Source organism: Castor canadensis, chromosome 7 (assembly GCF_047511655.1).
Source record: "Castor canadensis chromosome 7, mCasCan1.hap1v2, whole genome shotgun sequence".
NCBI classification, from domain to species: Eukaryota; Metazoa; Chordata; class Mammalia; order Rodentia; family Castoridae; genus Castor; species Castor canadensis.
Window position 1 is genome coordinate 129531970 of NC_133392.1, and position 15416 is coordinate 129547385.

The window sequence follows — 15416 nt, forward strand, 5'->3', positions numbered from 1 at the left end:
TTTTGTGGTAGCACTGGCTTTGAACTCAGTGCCTCACACTTGCTAGGCAGGCACTCTTATTGCCTGAGCCACTCTGCCAGCTGGTCATTTATACTTCTTCATTTGAAAACTGTTTTTCAGGTCATTTTCTCATTTATTGGTTGGATTATTTGCTCTTTTGGTGATTAATTGTTTGCATTCTTTATATACTCTGGACATTAATCCCTGGTCAAAGAAACAGCTGACAAATATTTTATTCCATTCTGTAGGCACTCTGTTGATTGTTTCTTTTGCTGTAAAAAGGTTTTTAATTTAATGCAATCCCATTTGTCAGCTCTTACTATGATTTCCTGAGCTATTTGAGTCCTATTCAAAAGTTGTTGCCTATGCCTAGATCTTGTTTTGTTGGTACTGGTGTTTGAACTCAGTGTTTCACCTTTGTTAGGTAGGTATTCTACTACTCGAGTCATACTCCCAGCTATGCCTAGATCTTGAAGTGTTTCCCTCTATGTCTTCCTCTGGTAGTTTCAAAATTTCCAGGCTTACATTAAGGTCTTTAATCTACTTTGAATTGATTTTTATACAGGGTGAGAGACAGGGATCTAATTTAAGTCTTCTACATGTAGCTAACAAATTTTCCCACCAGTCTTTTTTGTTTAAAAGGCTGTCTTTCGGCAAGGGGAGCTGGCGCAGTTAAGGATGAAGATGACGATGTCTACAGTACCGAGGCTGTCATTAGTTTTTCTCTGAAGTGCCTGAAGGTAGGAATGGGCCGGCAGTGGGGACCAGCTGGGCACCTCTACGGCCACGCCAGGCAAAGCGCCAGCAGCCCTGCATTCCACGCTGGCCAGGAAGGCCTTCCTCCATGCGGAATGGTCAGACTGCAAAATCCAATGTGCTTCCTTCCCTGCTGCGGCCCACTCCCCAGGGCCACTGCTCCCCACCCCCTGCACCCCTCGCCCCCTGTCCCCACTACAGAATCTAAGACCTTTCAGCCGGCCAAGCCAGGGGCAGGGGATCCTAAGTGAATGCCTTCCGTGGACATCAGGCCCCGTGGCCTAAAGGGCTCCCAGGGCAAACTTACTTCCCCCAAAACTTAAAGATGGGGAAACTGCGGCTACACATTCCACAAAGTGCTGGCACTTACACCCACAACCCAGGCTGTTGACCGATTCTTATAGGGTGGTGACCTCCCATCATCAAACAGTGTCATGGTTTGGAATGTCCATTGTCGCTGAGGACCTGGTTAGAGGTATAAAAACCTTTTTTTCACTGTTATGTGTTTTTTTTCCTTTTTTTTTTTTTTTTGGTGTGTTGTACAGCAGTATAATTTTTCACTTATTTATTCCATCAGTAGGTATGGTTTGTACAATGTACAATGGTTCCATTTCAGGAAATAAAAAAAGTCAAATCAGGAAAAAAAAATAAATAAAATAAAAGGCTGTCTTTCTTCCTATATATGTTTTTGGTACCTTTGTCAAGAAACAACTGCCTCTAGCTGCATGGGCTTATTTCTGGGTCTTCTGTTCCATTAGCCTGTATGTCTGTTTTTGTCCCAGTACCATGGTGTTTATGTTACTTTGGCTCTATGGTATTATTTGAAGTCAGGAATTGTGATACCTCCAGCATTGCTCTTTTTGCTCAGGATTGGTTTGACTATTTGGGGTGCATTTTTTTGTTTGTTTTTTTGGTAATACTGGGGCTTGAACTCAGGGCCTCATGCTTGTTAGGCAGGTGCTCTACCTCTGAGCCATTCCACTAGTCCTCAGGGCTTTTAAGTTTAGGTATTCTATTTCACAGAGGGCCATCACAGTTAATAATACTATATAATTTAAAATATCTGGAAGAGAGGATTCTGAATGTTCCTATCATAAAGAAACGGTAAATGCTTGAGATGATGGCTAATCTAAGTAGTAAGAATTAACCAACACACAATGTATGAATGTACTAAAACATCACGCTGGACCCCATAAAATATACATTTATTTGTCAATTTTAAAAGTAACAATGATAAAAATAACAATGCATTTTGCAAGCCAGATCAGTTCTTTGGGTTTCTTGTACTCTTGTGGTTTATTTCTGTTGCCCATTTTTAATCTTTAATGACATATTTTTACTTTTGCTTAGAAGAACCAAGAGAAAGGTTTTTTTCTCTTTCTCTCCCCCTTTTCTTTTCTAAAGCACTGAAGAGAAGCTCTGTTCTCCAGAGTTAATGTGATGGTGGCAGCAGGTCTTGAAGTAATAGACCCTTAGGAGATGGTGAAATCCAAGGTTAGGTAAAGAAAGGGGTAACTTAACAGCCCTTACCTCTGTACTACCCATTCCGTAAAAATCTTCCAATACTGATACTTGGAGAATCTAGAACTTATTATTAAAAATGGCACTATGATCTCTTACTCATACACTGTTCTTTATGTCCTTTATCGATTTAACAAACATTTGCTGAATGTTTACTGTGTACCACAAACACTATAGTAAATACTGTGAATACAGCTATGAGCAGGACATTCACAGTTCCTGCCCTTACAAAGCCTACACTGTAGTTGTTCAAACTTAGGATGCAACTAAGTGGATTTGAGAAGCCATTCAATGCTATGTTGAATAGTGGGTGAAATAGGAAATTTGGAGCCAGGCAAAGGAGAGTTCAAATACTGGCATGATCGTATGTAGTTCTGTGAACAAAAGTAAGTTGTGTAGCCCGTTCTCGGTCACTTTCTCATTTGTTAAAATAGAGCTTTCAACCAATTCATTAATTCATGTAACAAATACTTATTGAGCCATCACTAAGTAATAGGTGCTAGAATATAGAAGTGGACGAAATAGACAAAAGTCCCTGCCCTCTCTTTAGTGAGCAGAGACAGCCATTAAATGAGTAAATAAAATGTCTGGAGCATGCAAACAGCAATGAACACTCTGGGAAATATGACATAGTAAAGAGGATCAGGGATGCCAATGGGAGATGGAATGACAATTTTAAATGGAATGGACAGGGAAGACTTCACTAAGAAGGTAGCATTTGAACTAAAGTATGAAAAGGTGAGGAAGTGAGCAATCTCAAGAGGTATTCCAGATAATGGAACGAGCAAATACCAATAGTCTGAGACAGGAATGAGCCTGGAGTACTTGACACACCCAAGAATGGAGATCAACATGAAATAAACAAGAAGAGAACAGTAAAAAAAAATCAGGGTCTAGACCACTTAGGTCCTTGGTGAACACTGTAAAGACTGAGTCACATTCTAATAGAAACAAGGAGTCACTGGAGGGTTCTGATCACAGGAGTGACAAGAGCTTGCATTTTAACAGGATCATTCTGGCTTCCATGTGGAGGTAGATCTTATGATTTGGATCTTAAACGTCCCACCCCATCCAAAGGCCATGTGTGGAAGAGTTGTTCCCCAGCTGATGGCATATTGGAAAATAGTGGAACCTTTAGGAGGTAGGGCCTAGTATAAAAGTTAGATCACTGGGGCATGACCTTGAAGGGGATATTGGGACCCCAGCTCCTTCCTCTCTCTTTCTTTGCTGTACAGATGTCAAGAGGTAAGCAGCTTTGCTCCACTCCATGCTCCCTGCCAAAGATGTTCAGCTTTGACACAGGCCCCCATGATATAGCTAAGTGACTATGGCTTGAAACCTCTGAAATCATGAGCAAAAATAAACCTTTCCTTTTTTTCTTGGAGGTACTAGGGATCGAATGCAGGACCTTGTGCTTGCTAAGCAAGTGCTCTGGCATGTGAACCGCACCCCCAGTTCTTTTGCTTTTGGTTTGTCAGATAATGTCTCATATGTCTTCCTGGGCCAGACTCAAGACCATGATCTTCCTATCTTCACATCCTGAGTATCTGGGACCTGAGGCATATGTCACCATGCCCAGCTTCTTTTTGAGATACGATCTTTCTAACTGGGCTTGCCTTAAAACATGATCCTCCTGATCTTCACCTCTGGAGTAGCTGGGATTACAGAAATGCAAAACCATGCCCAGTCCCCTTACTTCCTTTTAAGTTAGTTTTCTCAGGTATTTTGTTACAGCGAGAGAAAAATAACTAACACAGTGGATCACAGGACCCAAACATGCAAGTAGGGAGACCAGCTGGGTAAGAAACAATGAGATGGGAGATGATAAGTATATGGACAGGGTGATGGTCTAGAGATAGGGAGAAGTGGTTGAATCTGGAGATGCTGTATTTAAGGTAAAGCTAATAGGGTTTACTGATTATTAGATTTTAGTGTCAAGGAAATGATGTTAAGGTATTTTTGTTTGTGTTTTTGAAACAGGGTCTCACTATGTAGCCCAGGCTGGCCTTGAATTTGCAATCCTCCTGCCTCAGCCTCCCGAGGCATATGCCACCTCACCTGGCTGATGTTAGGGTTTTTGAGACAAGCAATTGGAAAAATGGAGTTGCCATTTTCTGGGATAGGGAAGATTCTGGGAGATGGGGGTGTGAATCTGGAGTTTGGTTTTGGACATGTTAATTATGAGAAGCCTAAAACCCATCAAGTAAAGGAAGTAACTGGGTAAGTGAGTCTGGAGTATGGGGAAAGAAGACAGGGCTTGATATAAATTTGCAGATGATGTATAGAGCCATGAGACTGAATGAGATCATCTCAGTGATTGTGGTGAGGGAGAGGTAACATATAAAGTACTTAGTATGGCACTGGGCATGTACTACTTCCTCCTTACAACCAGAGAGAACTTGGTAGGCTGTTTTGGAATTACCATATTCACTTCCAACTGTATTTTATTTGTATTTTTATTTATTTATTTATTTTTTGAGATGAGGGTCTTGCTCTGTGGCCCAGGTTGGCCACATGATCCTCCTGCCTTAGCCTTCTGAGTAGCTTGGATTATAGGCTTCCTCCAGCTGGTGTTTTAAACTGCTCCATGTTTACAGGCTTTTCACAACTGGCCTGGTGTTCACAATGCTCTGGGGTTAAAAGTTGCTGGGTTAACCTTTCATATCTTTGGGTCTTCACATGGAATTCTTTGTAAAATCAGACTAAGCAGTAAAGTGCCCACCTTCTTGCATATCTGGAAATTATAAAACATCACACTATGGCAGCAGAAAGGAGCTTTCCCAGAGCACTTACCCACACTGAGCTGAAACAGATAAAACTTCCACTTAATCAAGTTCCACTTCCAGAAGATTCACATTACTCAGGAACCGCACACATGAACACCAGGATCCGGTTCTCTCAAGGCATCCAAATGGCTCTTCTCTCCCCTGGACTAATAGGCACATTCCTGGCTCATGGTTTCATGTTTCTCCTGAGACAGAGATTTCCTTAGAGTTCTGTCTGGATTGATTTGCTCCAAGATTGGGACAAAATCACTTCCTTTGAGTCTTGGCTGAAAAGTTACCTTCTCATGGATTCTTACCCTGACCATCCACTTGAATTTACAGTCAGTCTCCTCAACAGCACTCCCTTATCTTGCTCTGTTTTCTTTCCATAGTATCTATTACCTTTCAAGAAACTAGGAACTTTACAATACTTTTTGGACTGTCTTGTCTACTGGTATATCCTCAGAGCATAGAATATTGCCTGGCAAATGGTAGCTGCTTACAAAATTTGTTGCATGTGCTCACTTGACTGTTAGGGCAGGAATCTTTAACCCTGAGCCCTTCCCCAGGATTCTCAACTTCTAACTAGACCATAGCAGACCCCTTTCAGAGATCCTAGAAGCTTCCAAGGGACCAGAGTTGACCTCTTGGAGGTATCATCCAATCAGGCTATAGCTGTGTAGACTTAAGATGGGATCAATTCTTGGGCAACCTTGAAGCCAGCAACACCCACCAACTTAATAGCCTCACAGCCAGGTTTTTCTTGCCAGTTTTCTCATCCTCAAGTTACTGCTCTCTGCTTCTTCTTGGCCCGATCTCCTTCTGTCCCTCTGCCCTTCACTCTAACTTTCTATTTTGTTTCATGAAGCCCTATTCCTTTGTATCTCCAACCTCTTCAGTGAATGTTCCTTCGATCTTCTGCTATCATAGAAAACTTGGTCTCCTCTGAAAACACCATTTCTACCTTCCTTTGTGATACGGGCTACTCTTTCATCTATATCTCATGCACCCTGGGATTCCTGCTATCCTCCTCATACTCCATTTATATGTCCAAACCACCAGTGACATCCTTATTAAAAAAAAAAAATCTGTTGCTCATGCTGTCCAAAAATACTAACCATTACCCTCCCTTGCTGTTCTCATACACTAAGACTTTTGTTCATAAGACATCCTTTCCAATCAAGCTTATAAGGCTGTCCATATGGCTTAGAGTTTTCACTTTTATCCCATTTACAAAGCATATAGTTAACCCTCAAAATTTGCTAAATGAAGAAATGAAATCCAGGTATGGACCAGGAGGCAAGCTGAGTCCAGGTCTCATTTTTGGGTTGAATTTCCCCCAATTTACCAGACATTGATGAGGCTACAGGGTAACCTGATCCTTGGATTATTACTCTTCCCCACTTCATAGTGGCAAACTGAGACTTAGTGGTTTAAGAACAGAGCTAGTAAGAAGTGACTCCACAGCCCATGTTTTTAACTACCAAAAAAACATTGCCTTTCTGAATGCCAGATCTTGCAATTAAAAGACAAGGTTTTGCACCTAAGTATTCTGAATAATTTTTTTTAGTTTTATCATTTTTACATTTACTTGTATGCGTCTACATTATTTGGGCCACCTCCTCCCTCCTACCCTCTGCATAATTTTTATAGCACAGACAAGTGATTTTTTTTCCATGTAGATAAAAGCAGCAGGGAATTCTCAAAGAAAACACAAACCAATCTATTTATTCTAAAAAGACACAACTAAAAGACTATAGTGAAGGTGAAAAACATCTATTTCTAGATTTTTGGAATATGATAAGGTATAAAGGTATTTTAAGATTATTTTAATAGAATAGGGTTTTAAGAAGAGAAAACATCTCACTCTGCATTCTCAATGGTCAGACATTATGCCTTGTGGGTCAAAGCCAAACCACCACCTGTTTTATGTATGACTCCCCCTCCACCCAGTGCCTTAAAAATGTCTTTAATATTTTTAATGGGTGAGGGAACGAAGTTAAAAGAGGCATAATATTTTATGACACAAATTATATGAAATTAAAATTTCAGCACCCATAAATAAAGTTGTATTGGAAGATAGCCATACTTAATAATCTATGTACTATCTTATGGTTACTTTCATGTTACAACTGCAGAGCTGAGTAGTTGTGACCAAGACAATAAAGCCCCCAAATCTTAAAATATTTACTATTTGGTCCTTTACAGAAGAAAATTTGTCAGTCCCTGTTCTAATTTTTTCTAAGTTATCTTCCTGTTCATTATCTTTGGTTATCTAATCTGCTGCTAAAAGCTCCTACTGATTTTTTAATTTTGGTCACTATATTTTTCAATTCTAAAAGTATATTATTTTTTAAATCTAATATTTTACTTTTTATAGTACATAATTTAATCTTGTCTTTTATTTCCTTAAATGTGGTATATATATTTGCTTTATAAACTGTGTTTTGTCATTCCAGTGAGAAATCTTTTGGATTCTCCTCTGTTGTCTTTTTTTTTTCATGGTTCCCAGAAAGGAGAGCTTGTTTCCTTGTATATTTAATTATTTCTTACTGTGAGCTGCTTGTATCCTTCAAAAGTTACCTGTGAGGAACTTACGTCTTTCTTTAGGGAGGATTTATATTTTCTTCTTCCAAGAGGCACTGCCAAGTCTAGACTGTCTTACACAGAGCTCATGAGTTTGGGATTCCCTAGATCACCTGAGTAGTAAGAATCCTGGAAATAAGTTCAAGTGCTTTTGTTCTGTTGACTTTTTACCTTAATCCACTCAGAGCTACGGTAATCTTTCCTGTAGTCCTGGCTTAGGGGTGCAGGTTTATCCTTATACCTTATAAATTCTAGTTTATCCTTATACCAAGTCCTTTGGACTTACATTTTAATATGGAAAGGGCCAAAAGGTGACAAATATGAGGGAAGTTAATAGACCCAGAGGCTTGAAGGACAAGGTCTAAAATTTAATCAGTTTTTGAAGAGGAGTAGGGGGAGTACAGGAGAATGGGGAAGAGGCAATATTTAAGGAAAGGATGGCTGAAAAATTTCTAGAACACATGAATTTTTATGGTCAAGAAACTAAATTAATCACAATCAAGGTGAATACAAAGAAATCTTTACATTTGTATAGTTATTCACAATTTATATAACCTCGTTTAAAATTCTTTGTAAAACTGTATGAAGTGAGTATTAATTTTATACTTTTTTTTTTTTTTTTGGTAGGGACTGGAGTTTAAACTCAGGGCTTTGAACTTTGCAAAGCAGGCGCTCTACTGCTTGAGCCACACCTTCAGGCCCAATTACCTACATTTTTCATAAAGGAAAATTGTGGTCCAGAAAACTAAAATGAGTACCTAAGGTCATATAATACTAAGCTGCAGAGGCAGAATTCAAATCTAGTTCATCTGATCAAAGTTCAAATCCTTTCCTATATATCAGAAATGGAATTATACACAACTGGAGAAAGAAAGGAGAAATCTAAATTTTGCTGGGAATTGCTCCCCAGAGCAGAATCCTTATCTTGGAAATTTCTCCCTGGAAAAAGTTTCATATATCTGTATTAACCTCTGAAGAAAGCACTGGACTGGAAAAGCCTTCACAACAAGAGGCAGGAAAGTTCTAGCTTGTACCTTAGATTGTAAGTTAAACCAAATAGGGGCAAGCCAGTTCCTTGCCAAAGACCAAACTGACTCAGATGATTTATGGGACTGGCCTAGTACCCAACAGCAAGCTACACACCAGCTTACTTTGCACCACTGTCAGGAGAGCAGGACAAGACCATCTTCTTCTTTCTCCTCCTCCTCCAGCTGCAGAAGACAGCTTAAATTCTGTAATTAGCATGTATACCTTCAATAACATGTCCTTTATTCATCATTGTGATTTGACTTGGTAATTACTGTATCTCTTCATGTGTTTTTTTGCCCAGAGCACTAAATTAAGAATTTTCTAAGAGTAAAGCCTGCAGTTTTCTAGTAAGATCAAGCCCCATTCCCTACATGTTAACATGTGGCTGACATCTTTCCAATAGCCTGGTAAAAACAGCAGACCATTCTTCTCTTGTAGCTGCTTCCATGACATATAAAAGCTGGGAGAGTTACACTGTCTGAACTTGTAGTCTCAAGCCACCACAGCCAGGAACCTAGATTCTAAGAAAAAGAGCCAGATGCCTGACAATCCAATGGTAAAGCTGAACAGCTCCTGATTTGATGTTTTTATACAGGTGAGACCATTGTTCTCTGAGGCAGCTATGGATGAGACCATGTGCAAGAGAAGAAAGGAGATGTAATTCTGATTTTCCATAATGTCTTTCTTAGTGAGGACAAGGGACTTAGTTATACAAAGATGACTAATAACAAAAAGGAGTCATGGGAGGTGGTAAGGGAATTTGACAAGCTTTTATTGAGCATTGATCATGTGAGTGGCCTCATGCAGAGCACACAGAGTACACAGAGCTCCAACTCAAGGCATTCTGGTCAAATGGGCAACTGTGTAGCAATCAACCCATCATCTAGCCATCCATCCATTCATCTACCAATCCACTCATCCATCCAAACGTAGGTACACTGACTACCTAACAAACATATACCTGTGCTGTCTAGACTCTAGAAAGATCAACAGGGAAGAATCCTGGAGGATTAGATGTCCTTTACTTGAAAATCCTCTGTGAGTTAATCGCTTCAATTAAATCCTTATGATAACCCCACAAAGTATATATATTGTTGTCTTCATCTCACACATGAAGCAGGCTCAACGTGTTTAAGTAGCATGCCCCAAATCACAAAGAGAATAAATGGCAATCTGGGATTTGAACCAAGCTTTGCCTGGCTCTTAGCGTGTACTCTTAATAAATTAACAATCATGGCACAGTTAATTATAATATTGGCAACAGAGGTAGAAAATTAAAAGGAAGCATAGAGGAAGAGATAATTTGGTGTAGAGAGGAACTGATCATTGAGTTTTCCAAATCAACTAGCAAGGAAAGGAAATTTCAGGCACAGGTAACAAGCATCTATAAAGGTAGAGAAGGTAGGTTTACATGTAGCAGGAAAGACAGAAGTTGAAGCTAGAGAAGAAAACTGGAGATTGAACACAGAGTATTTGCATACAAGGTAACAGAGCATCTTTGTAACTCAGTTGCCCTCCACTTTGTAGGAGAAGCCTTTTCAGAGGCCTCCCTGTCCCTCAAACTCCTAGCAGGGGCCTCCTTCTGTAATGAGTTGCCTGTGCTAGCCAAATATAAGACTTGTTTGTACCCACCACTCCATCCTGTCCAGACCCCTGCAGACTGTAACAGGCTCCAAGATTCTACTGACAAACTCAGAAAAGAGGCCCTAGGGGACGCCCCCTATAACCATAGTAGTAAGAGAGGTGACTTTTCAAAGTTAGACCCCAGCTCTCACAGACTTTACCAGCATTCTTTCATTCTACTCACAGTTTAGAGTCCAGCTTCAGGAGGAAACCCAACCGATCATACTCTGAAAAAGAAAAGCAGAAAATGTCACTGAAGTCAAGCCACTGCTGCCACTAGCAGGTTACATTCCCCAGACCTAGACTATGGGGACAGACAGCCCTTGGAAAATAATATAATTCAGCTGCTTCAAAGAATAGAACCAACTTTAAGCTACAAAACATCTGCTGAATATCTACACAACTAACTTTAAGTTACAAAACATCTGCTGAATATCTGTTTTGTGAAGAACCAGGTTCAATGTCAAGTATTTCCCAGGTCTTCTAGGCCAACCAGTCCTATGCTGATAATAGAATTGTCTTCCTGCATAAATGGGGTACTTAAAACTGAAATTTGGTAAACTATGAACTGCACTCTGGAGAAGAGAGAGGTCAGAAGACTCTCTGTTTCTTTTAAGCTCTGAGTACAATGTCTGCTGAATGAGCCAAAGTAACTATGGGGTGAAGATGTGGAACAATTCTTTCTGTGGTAATCAGAGAACTGATAGATATGGTTACATAAAGAAGAGGGAATTTCAAATAAAGTTTAAAAACAAATTGGTAAGACATTCTCATCAAATATAAGTCATTTAAGATTTTAACTTTTGCCTCATTTTAAAGTAAGAATGATTTGGGCATCTTTGTCAAAAATCAGGTAGGCATAGCTGTGTTGATTCATATCCCGGTCTTCTGTTCTGTTCCACTGGTGTTCATATCTGTTTTTGTGCCAGTACCATGCTGTTTTTATTGCTATGGCTCTGTAGTATAGTTTGAAGTCGGGTATTGTGATATCTCCAGTGTTGCTCTCTTTGCTCATTACTGCCTTGGCTATTTGCGGTCTTTTGTGCTTCCAAATGAACTTTAGGGTTGTTTTTTTTCAATCTCTGTGATGAATTTCATTGGAATTTTGATAGAGATTGCACTGAACATGTAGATTGCTTTTGGTAATATAGCCATTTTCACAATATTGATTCTGCCAATCCATGAGCATGGGAGATCTTTCCATCTTCTGTAGACTTCTTCAATTTCTGTCTTCAGTGGTTTATAGCTTTCATTGTAGAGGTCTTTCACTTCCTTTGTTAAGTTTATTCCTAGATATTTTTTTATTATTTTAATTTTATCATTTTTACATTTACTTACATGTATATACATTATTTGGGCCACGTCCCTCCACACACTAGGTATTTTTTTGAAGTTATTGTAAATGGAATTGTTTTCCTATACTTTTTCTCAGTCTGTTTATTGTTGGTATATGGAAAGGCTACTGATTTTTGTAAATTGATTTTGTATCCTCCTACTTTGCTGAAGGTGTTTATGATATCTAGGAGTTTTTGGTAAAACTAAAAACAGAACTGCCATATAATCCAGCAATACCACTCTAGGGATATACCTAAAGGAATATAAGTCAGGTTACAATAAAAGCATCTATACCACCCTTGTTTACTGGGTTTACAGCATTATTCACAATAGCTAAGCTATGGAAACATCAAGATGCCCCACTACTGATGAATGGATTAAGAAAATGTGGTATTTATATATAATGGAATTTTATTCAGCCATAAAAAAGAATGAAATTTTGTCGTTTGCAGGTAAATGGATGGAACTAGAGAACACCATCTTAAGTGAAGTTAGCCAGGTTCAGAAAGCCAAAGGTTACATGTTTTCTATCATCTGTGGAATATAAATACAAATACAAGCAATATTCTAAAAAAACAGGCTATGCAGGCCGGGCGCTGGTGACTCACACCTGTAATCCTAGTGACTTAGGAGGCTGAGATCAGGAGGATCACGGTTCAAAGCCAGCCCAGGCAAACAGCTCGCGAGACCCTATCTCGAAAACACCCATCACAAAAAAAGGGCTGGTGGAGTGGCTCAAGGTGTAGGACCTAAGTTTAAGCCCCAGTACCGCAAAAGAAAAAAAAAACAAAAAACAAAACAGGCTATGCTAAGAGGAGGTCACATACAAGAGAAGGAGGGTAAAAGAAGGAAGTTAAGAAGGTGAATATGGTTGGTATACTTTCTATACAAGATGAATATAGAATTTTTAAACCTATTGAAATCACCATAAGAAGGGGACTAAAGTAGAAAGGAGAAAAATAGAGGAGATGAACCAATTCAGGTTATTTTATATATATATATATGGAACTGTCACAATGAAACAACCTGTATAGCTATCTTTAACAAACAAAAATGTCTTTAAAAAAGAAAACAGAAAACAGGAACAGGAAGGAAAATCAGGCCATGTCTGGGGTGTTGGTACCAGTGAGAGTGGGGGAGGATATAAGGAAAAAAAGGGTGAATATGGTGGAAAAATTATGTACTCATGTATGAAAATGAAAAAAATGAGACTGGTTGAAACTATTCCAGTAGTAAATTCACTCTTGCAAATGTCACAATGTGACCCCCTGGAAGAAGAAGAAGAAAGAAGAAAGAAAGAAAGAAAGAAGAAAGAAAGAAAGAAGAAAGAAAGAAAGAAAGAAAGAAAGAAAGAAAGAAAGAAGAAAGAAAGAAAAGAGAAAAGAAAGAAAGAAGAAGAAGAAGAAGAAGAAGAAAGAAGAAGAAAGAAAGAAAGAAAGAGAAAGAAAGAAAAGAAGAAAAGAAAGAAGAAGAAGAAAGAAGAAGAAGAAGAAGAAGAAAAGAAGAAGAAGAAGGGAGGAGGAGGGGGAGGGGAGGGGGAGGAGGAGAGGGGGAGAAGGGGAGGGGGAGGGGGAGGAGGAGGAGAAAAAAAATAAAGTGATGCTGGAACAATTTTACAAAATTATATTGTCAATATTAAGCTTTTAAAAAGGAATCTAGGGACCAAGTGGGAAATAAGCATATGAGAAATAATAAGTTATAACTGGAGAATACCAAAGGTGAATGTCCTGCAGCCCCATGTGCTTCCTGCAGAATTATAGATCTGTCTCCAAGATTTTTCAAAGCTAAAACTACATGCAAAGCACTCATTTAATGGTTCATAGTATCCACAAAATAAGCCAGGAGAATGGAAACTATTCAACTCAAGGAAAATTTCCTGAGTCCTCAAATATTTTGCATAAGGAACATGATGGGCGTGCCATGGGACTGGTGCTTATACTTTTACTCGGTGATTGTAGAGTATGTCTATGTCAAAATAAGGTGGTCTATGAATGCAGCTGTCAGCTGGCTGACTCATTCTGAGGATAAAACAAAACACCAAGATCAAAACACTAGATGGAAAAGGCCAGGCAGCAAGGCTTTTGAGGAACTCAACCTCTAATTAGCAATGAATGGCCAAGAGAGGGAAGTGCTACACAGGAGTCATCCTGAAAGGCCAATTAAGACAGACTGCTGGCTTTCACAATTAGTTGAGCTACCGTGAGAGAAGATATCCTCTTTTGAACACTGAAGATACCAACTAGGACACATAACTCAACAGAAGGCTTGCTTCCCAAGAGAATTCCCTTGGGCAAGTGAAGCATTCCTCAGATAATGCTGGTTTTACTCTGATTCAGACAGATGAAACTTTCCTTAAAATATCAAGAATTTATATAAAAAACTGGTAGGAACCCCTCCCCCCAAAAAAAGACTTCAATAAAAAAAACCTGAAAATGCAATTTGTAAAATTAGTTTCTAAGTTTAATACTCTTTCAACACTGCTATTTTGTCACTCTGTGAAAAGGATACCTCGTCAACTTGCCAAATACATGTTGCTTGTCCCATGTGGTAACAACCCTGGGGCAGCCATCATACTGCTGTTCCTCAGACCTGAGCACTCACAATGTACCCATACCCTGGTGGATTTCTTCCAAAGAAGCCCAACACCTTCCCCCCTTGTTGCAAACTCAAACATCAGGGGCCAAATAAGAACATACACACATGAGGAAAGTGGTAGAATGTAATCCCCTTGCAGTAGCTCACACCACTTACTGCAGTTATGTTAAGGGGGAAAAAAAACCAAAAACCTTAGCTGAGTGTGTGAAGACACATCCCTGTAATCCCAGTTACTCAGGGCCTGAGGCAGGATGATCCAAAATTTGAGGCCAGGCTGGGCAATTTAGCAAGACCCTGTATCAAAATAGTTTTTAAAAGGGTTGAGGAGGGGCCACATTAATGGTTTACACTGGTAATCCTAGCTACTCAGGAGTCAGAGATCAGGACTGTGGTTTGAGGTCAGCCCAGGGAAATAGTTTGAGAGACCCTATCTCAAAAATAGCCAACACAAAAAAGGGCTGACGGAGTGCCTCAAGTAGTAGAGCACCTGCCTAGAAGCATGAGACCCTGAGTTCAAACCCCAGTACCACACACAAAAAAAAGAACTAGGGATATAGTTCAGTGGAAGGGTACTTGCCTAGCATGCTCAAGGCCCTGAGTTCAATCCCTAGTGTGGGGTATGGGAGAAGAAAGGCAGAACACTTCTGCAATGTCTTTTTTTTTTTTTTTTTCTATTCAGTATCTCCTCTCCACATATACTTGCTGCATAGTAACCACAATTATATCAATGGTTTATTTTCAAATGGCATCTTGAGTTTTATTTTGTACACACACACACACACTCACACACACATTCCACATTAAACAAATACAAACACTTTACATTTCTGGTTTTTCCTCCTCCTTGCCCCTGAAGTGCTGGGATTAAATCCAGGTTTTTGTGCATGTTAGGCAAACCCCTACCACTGAGCTACATCAATACCAAGCCAACCCTTTGCATTTCTAAAGAAATTTTTTTCCCTTCCATGTCTTTCTTGCTTTATCTGTTCTTTTATTGAGAGACATGAGTACCATGAGTACCATTCCCCTTTATTCCCTAATTTAAAAAGAGGTAACTTTCTTGGCTTCAGTGTCAAATCCCAGTCCATGAGAATGAAGCCCATGCAGGGGTGGCATGCCCTATTGAAGGGCAGCCTCCACCGACTCCTAACTTGCCAACCAGTGATACAGGTCCAGTGTTACCACATCTTTTAGCTTTACTCCAAG

The 15416-nt window shown here is 39.5% G+C and overlaps 1 protein-coding gene and 1 long non-coding RNA gene across 5 annotated transcripts in view; one reads left to right on the plus strand and one right to left on the minus strand.

The window, feature by feature from the left end:
* LOC109676930 (uncharacterized) overlaps positions 1-1326 on the plus strand; it is a 46468-nt gene extending 45142 nt beyond the window's left edge. Inside the window, exon 3 of the long non-coding RNA XR_012449944.1 lies at positions 643-1326. This is a non-coding gene — a long non-coding RNA (uncharacterized lncRNA). The remainder of the gene's footprint in view (positions 1-642) is intronic.
* Positions 1-15416, minus strand: part of St3gal3 (ST3 beta-galactoside alpha-2,3-sialyltransferase 3) — a 196689-nt gene that overhangs the window by 83687 nt on the left and 97586 nt on the right. For all 4 annotated transcript variants that reach the window (XM_074080374.1, XM_020156382.2, XM_074080375.1 and 1 more), the window contains one exon: positions 10465-10507. In XM_074080374.1, the coding sequence (XP_073936475.1) occupies positions 10465-10507 (43 nt within the window). The remainder of the gene's footprint in view (positions 1-10464; positions 10508-15416) is intronic.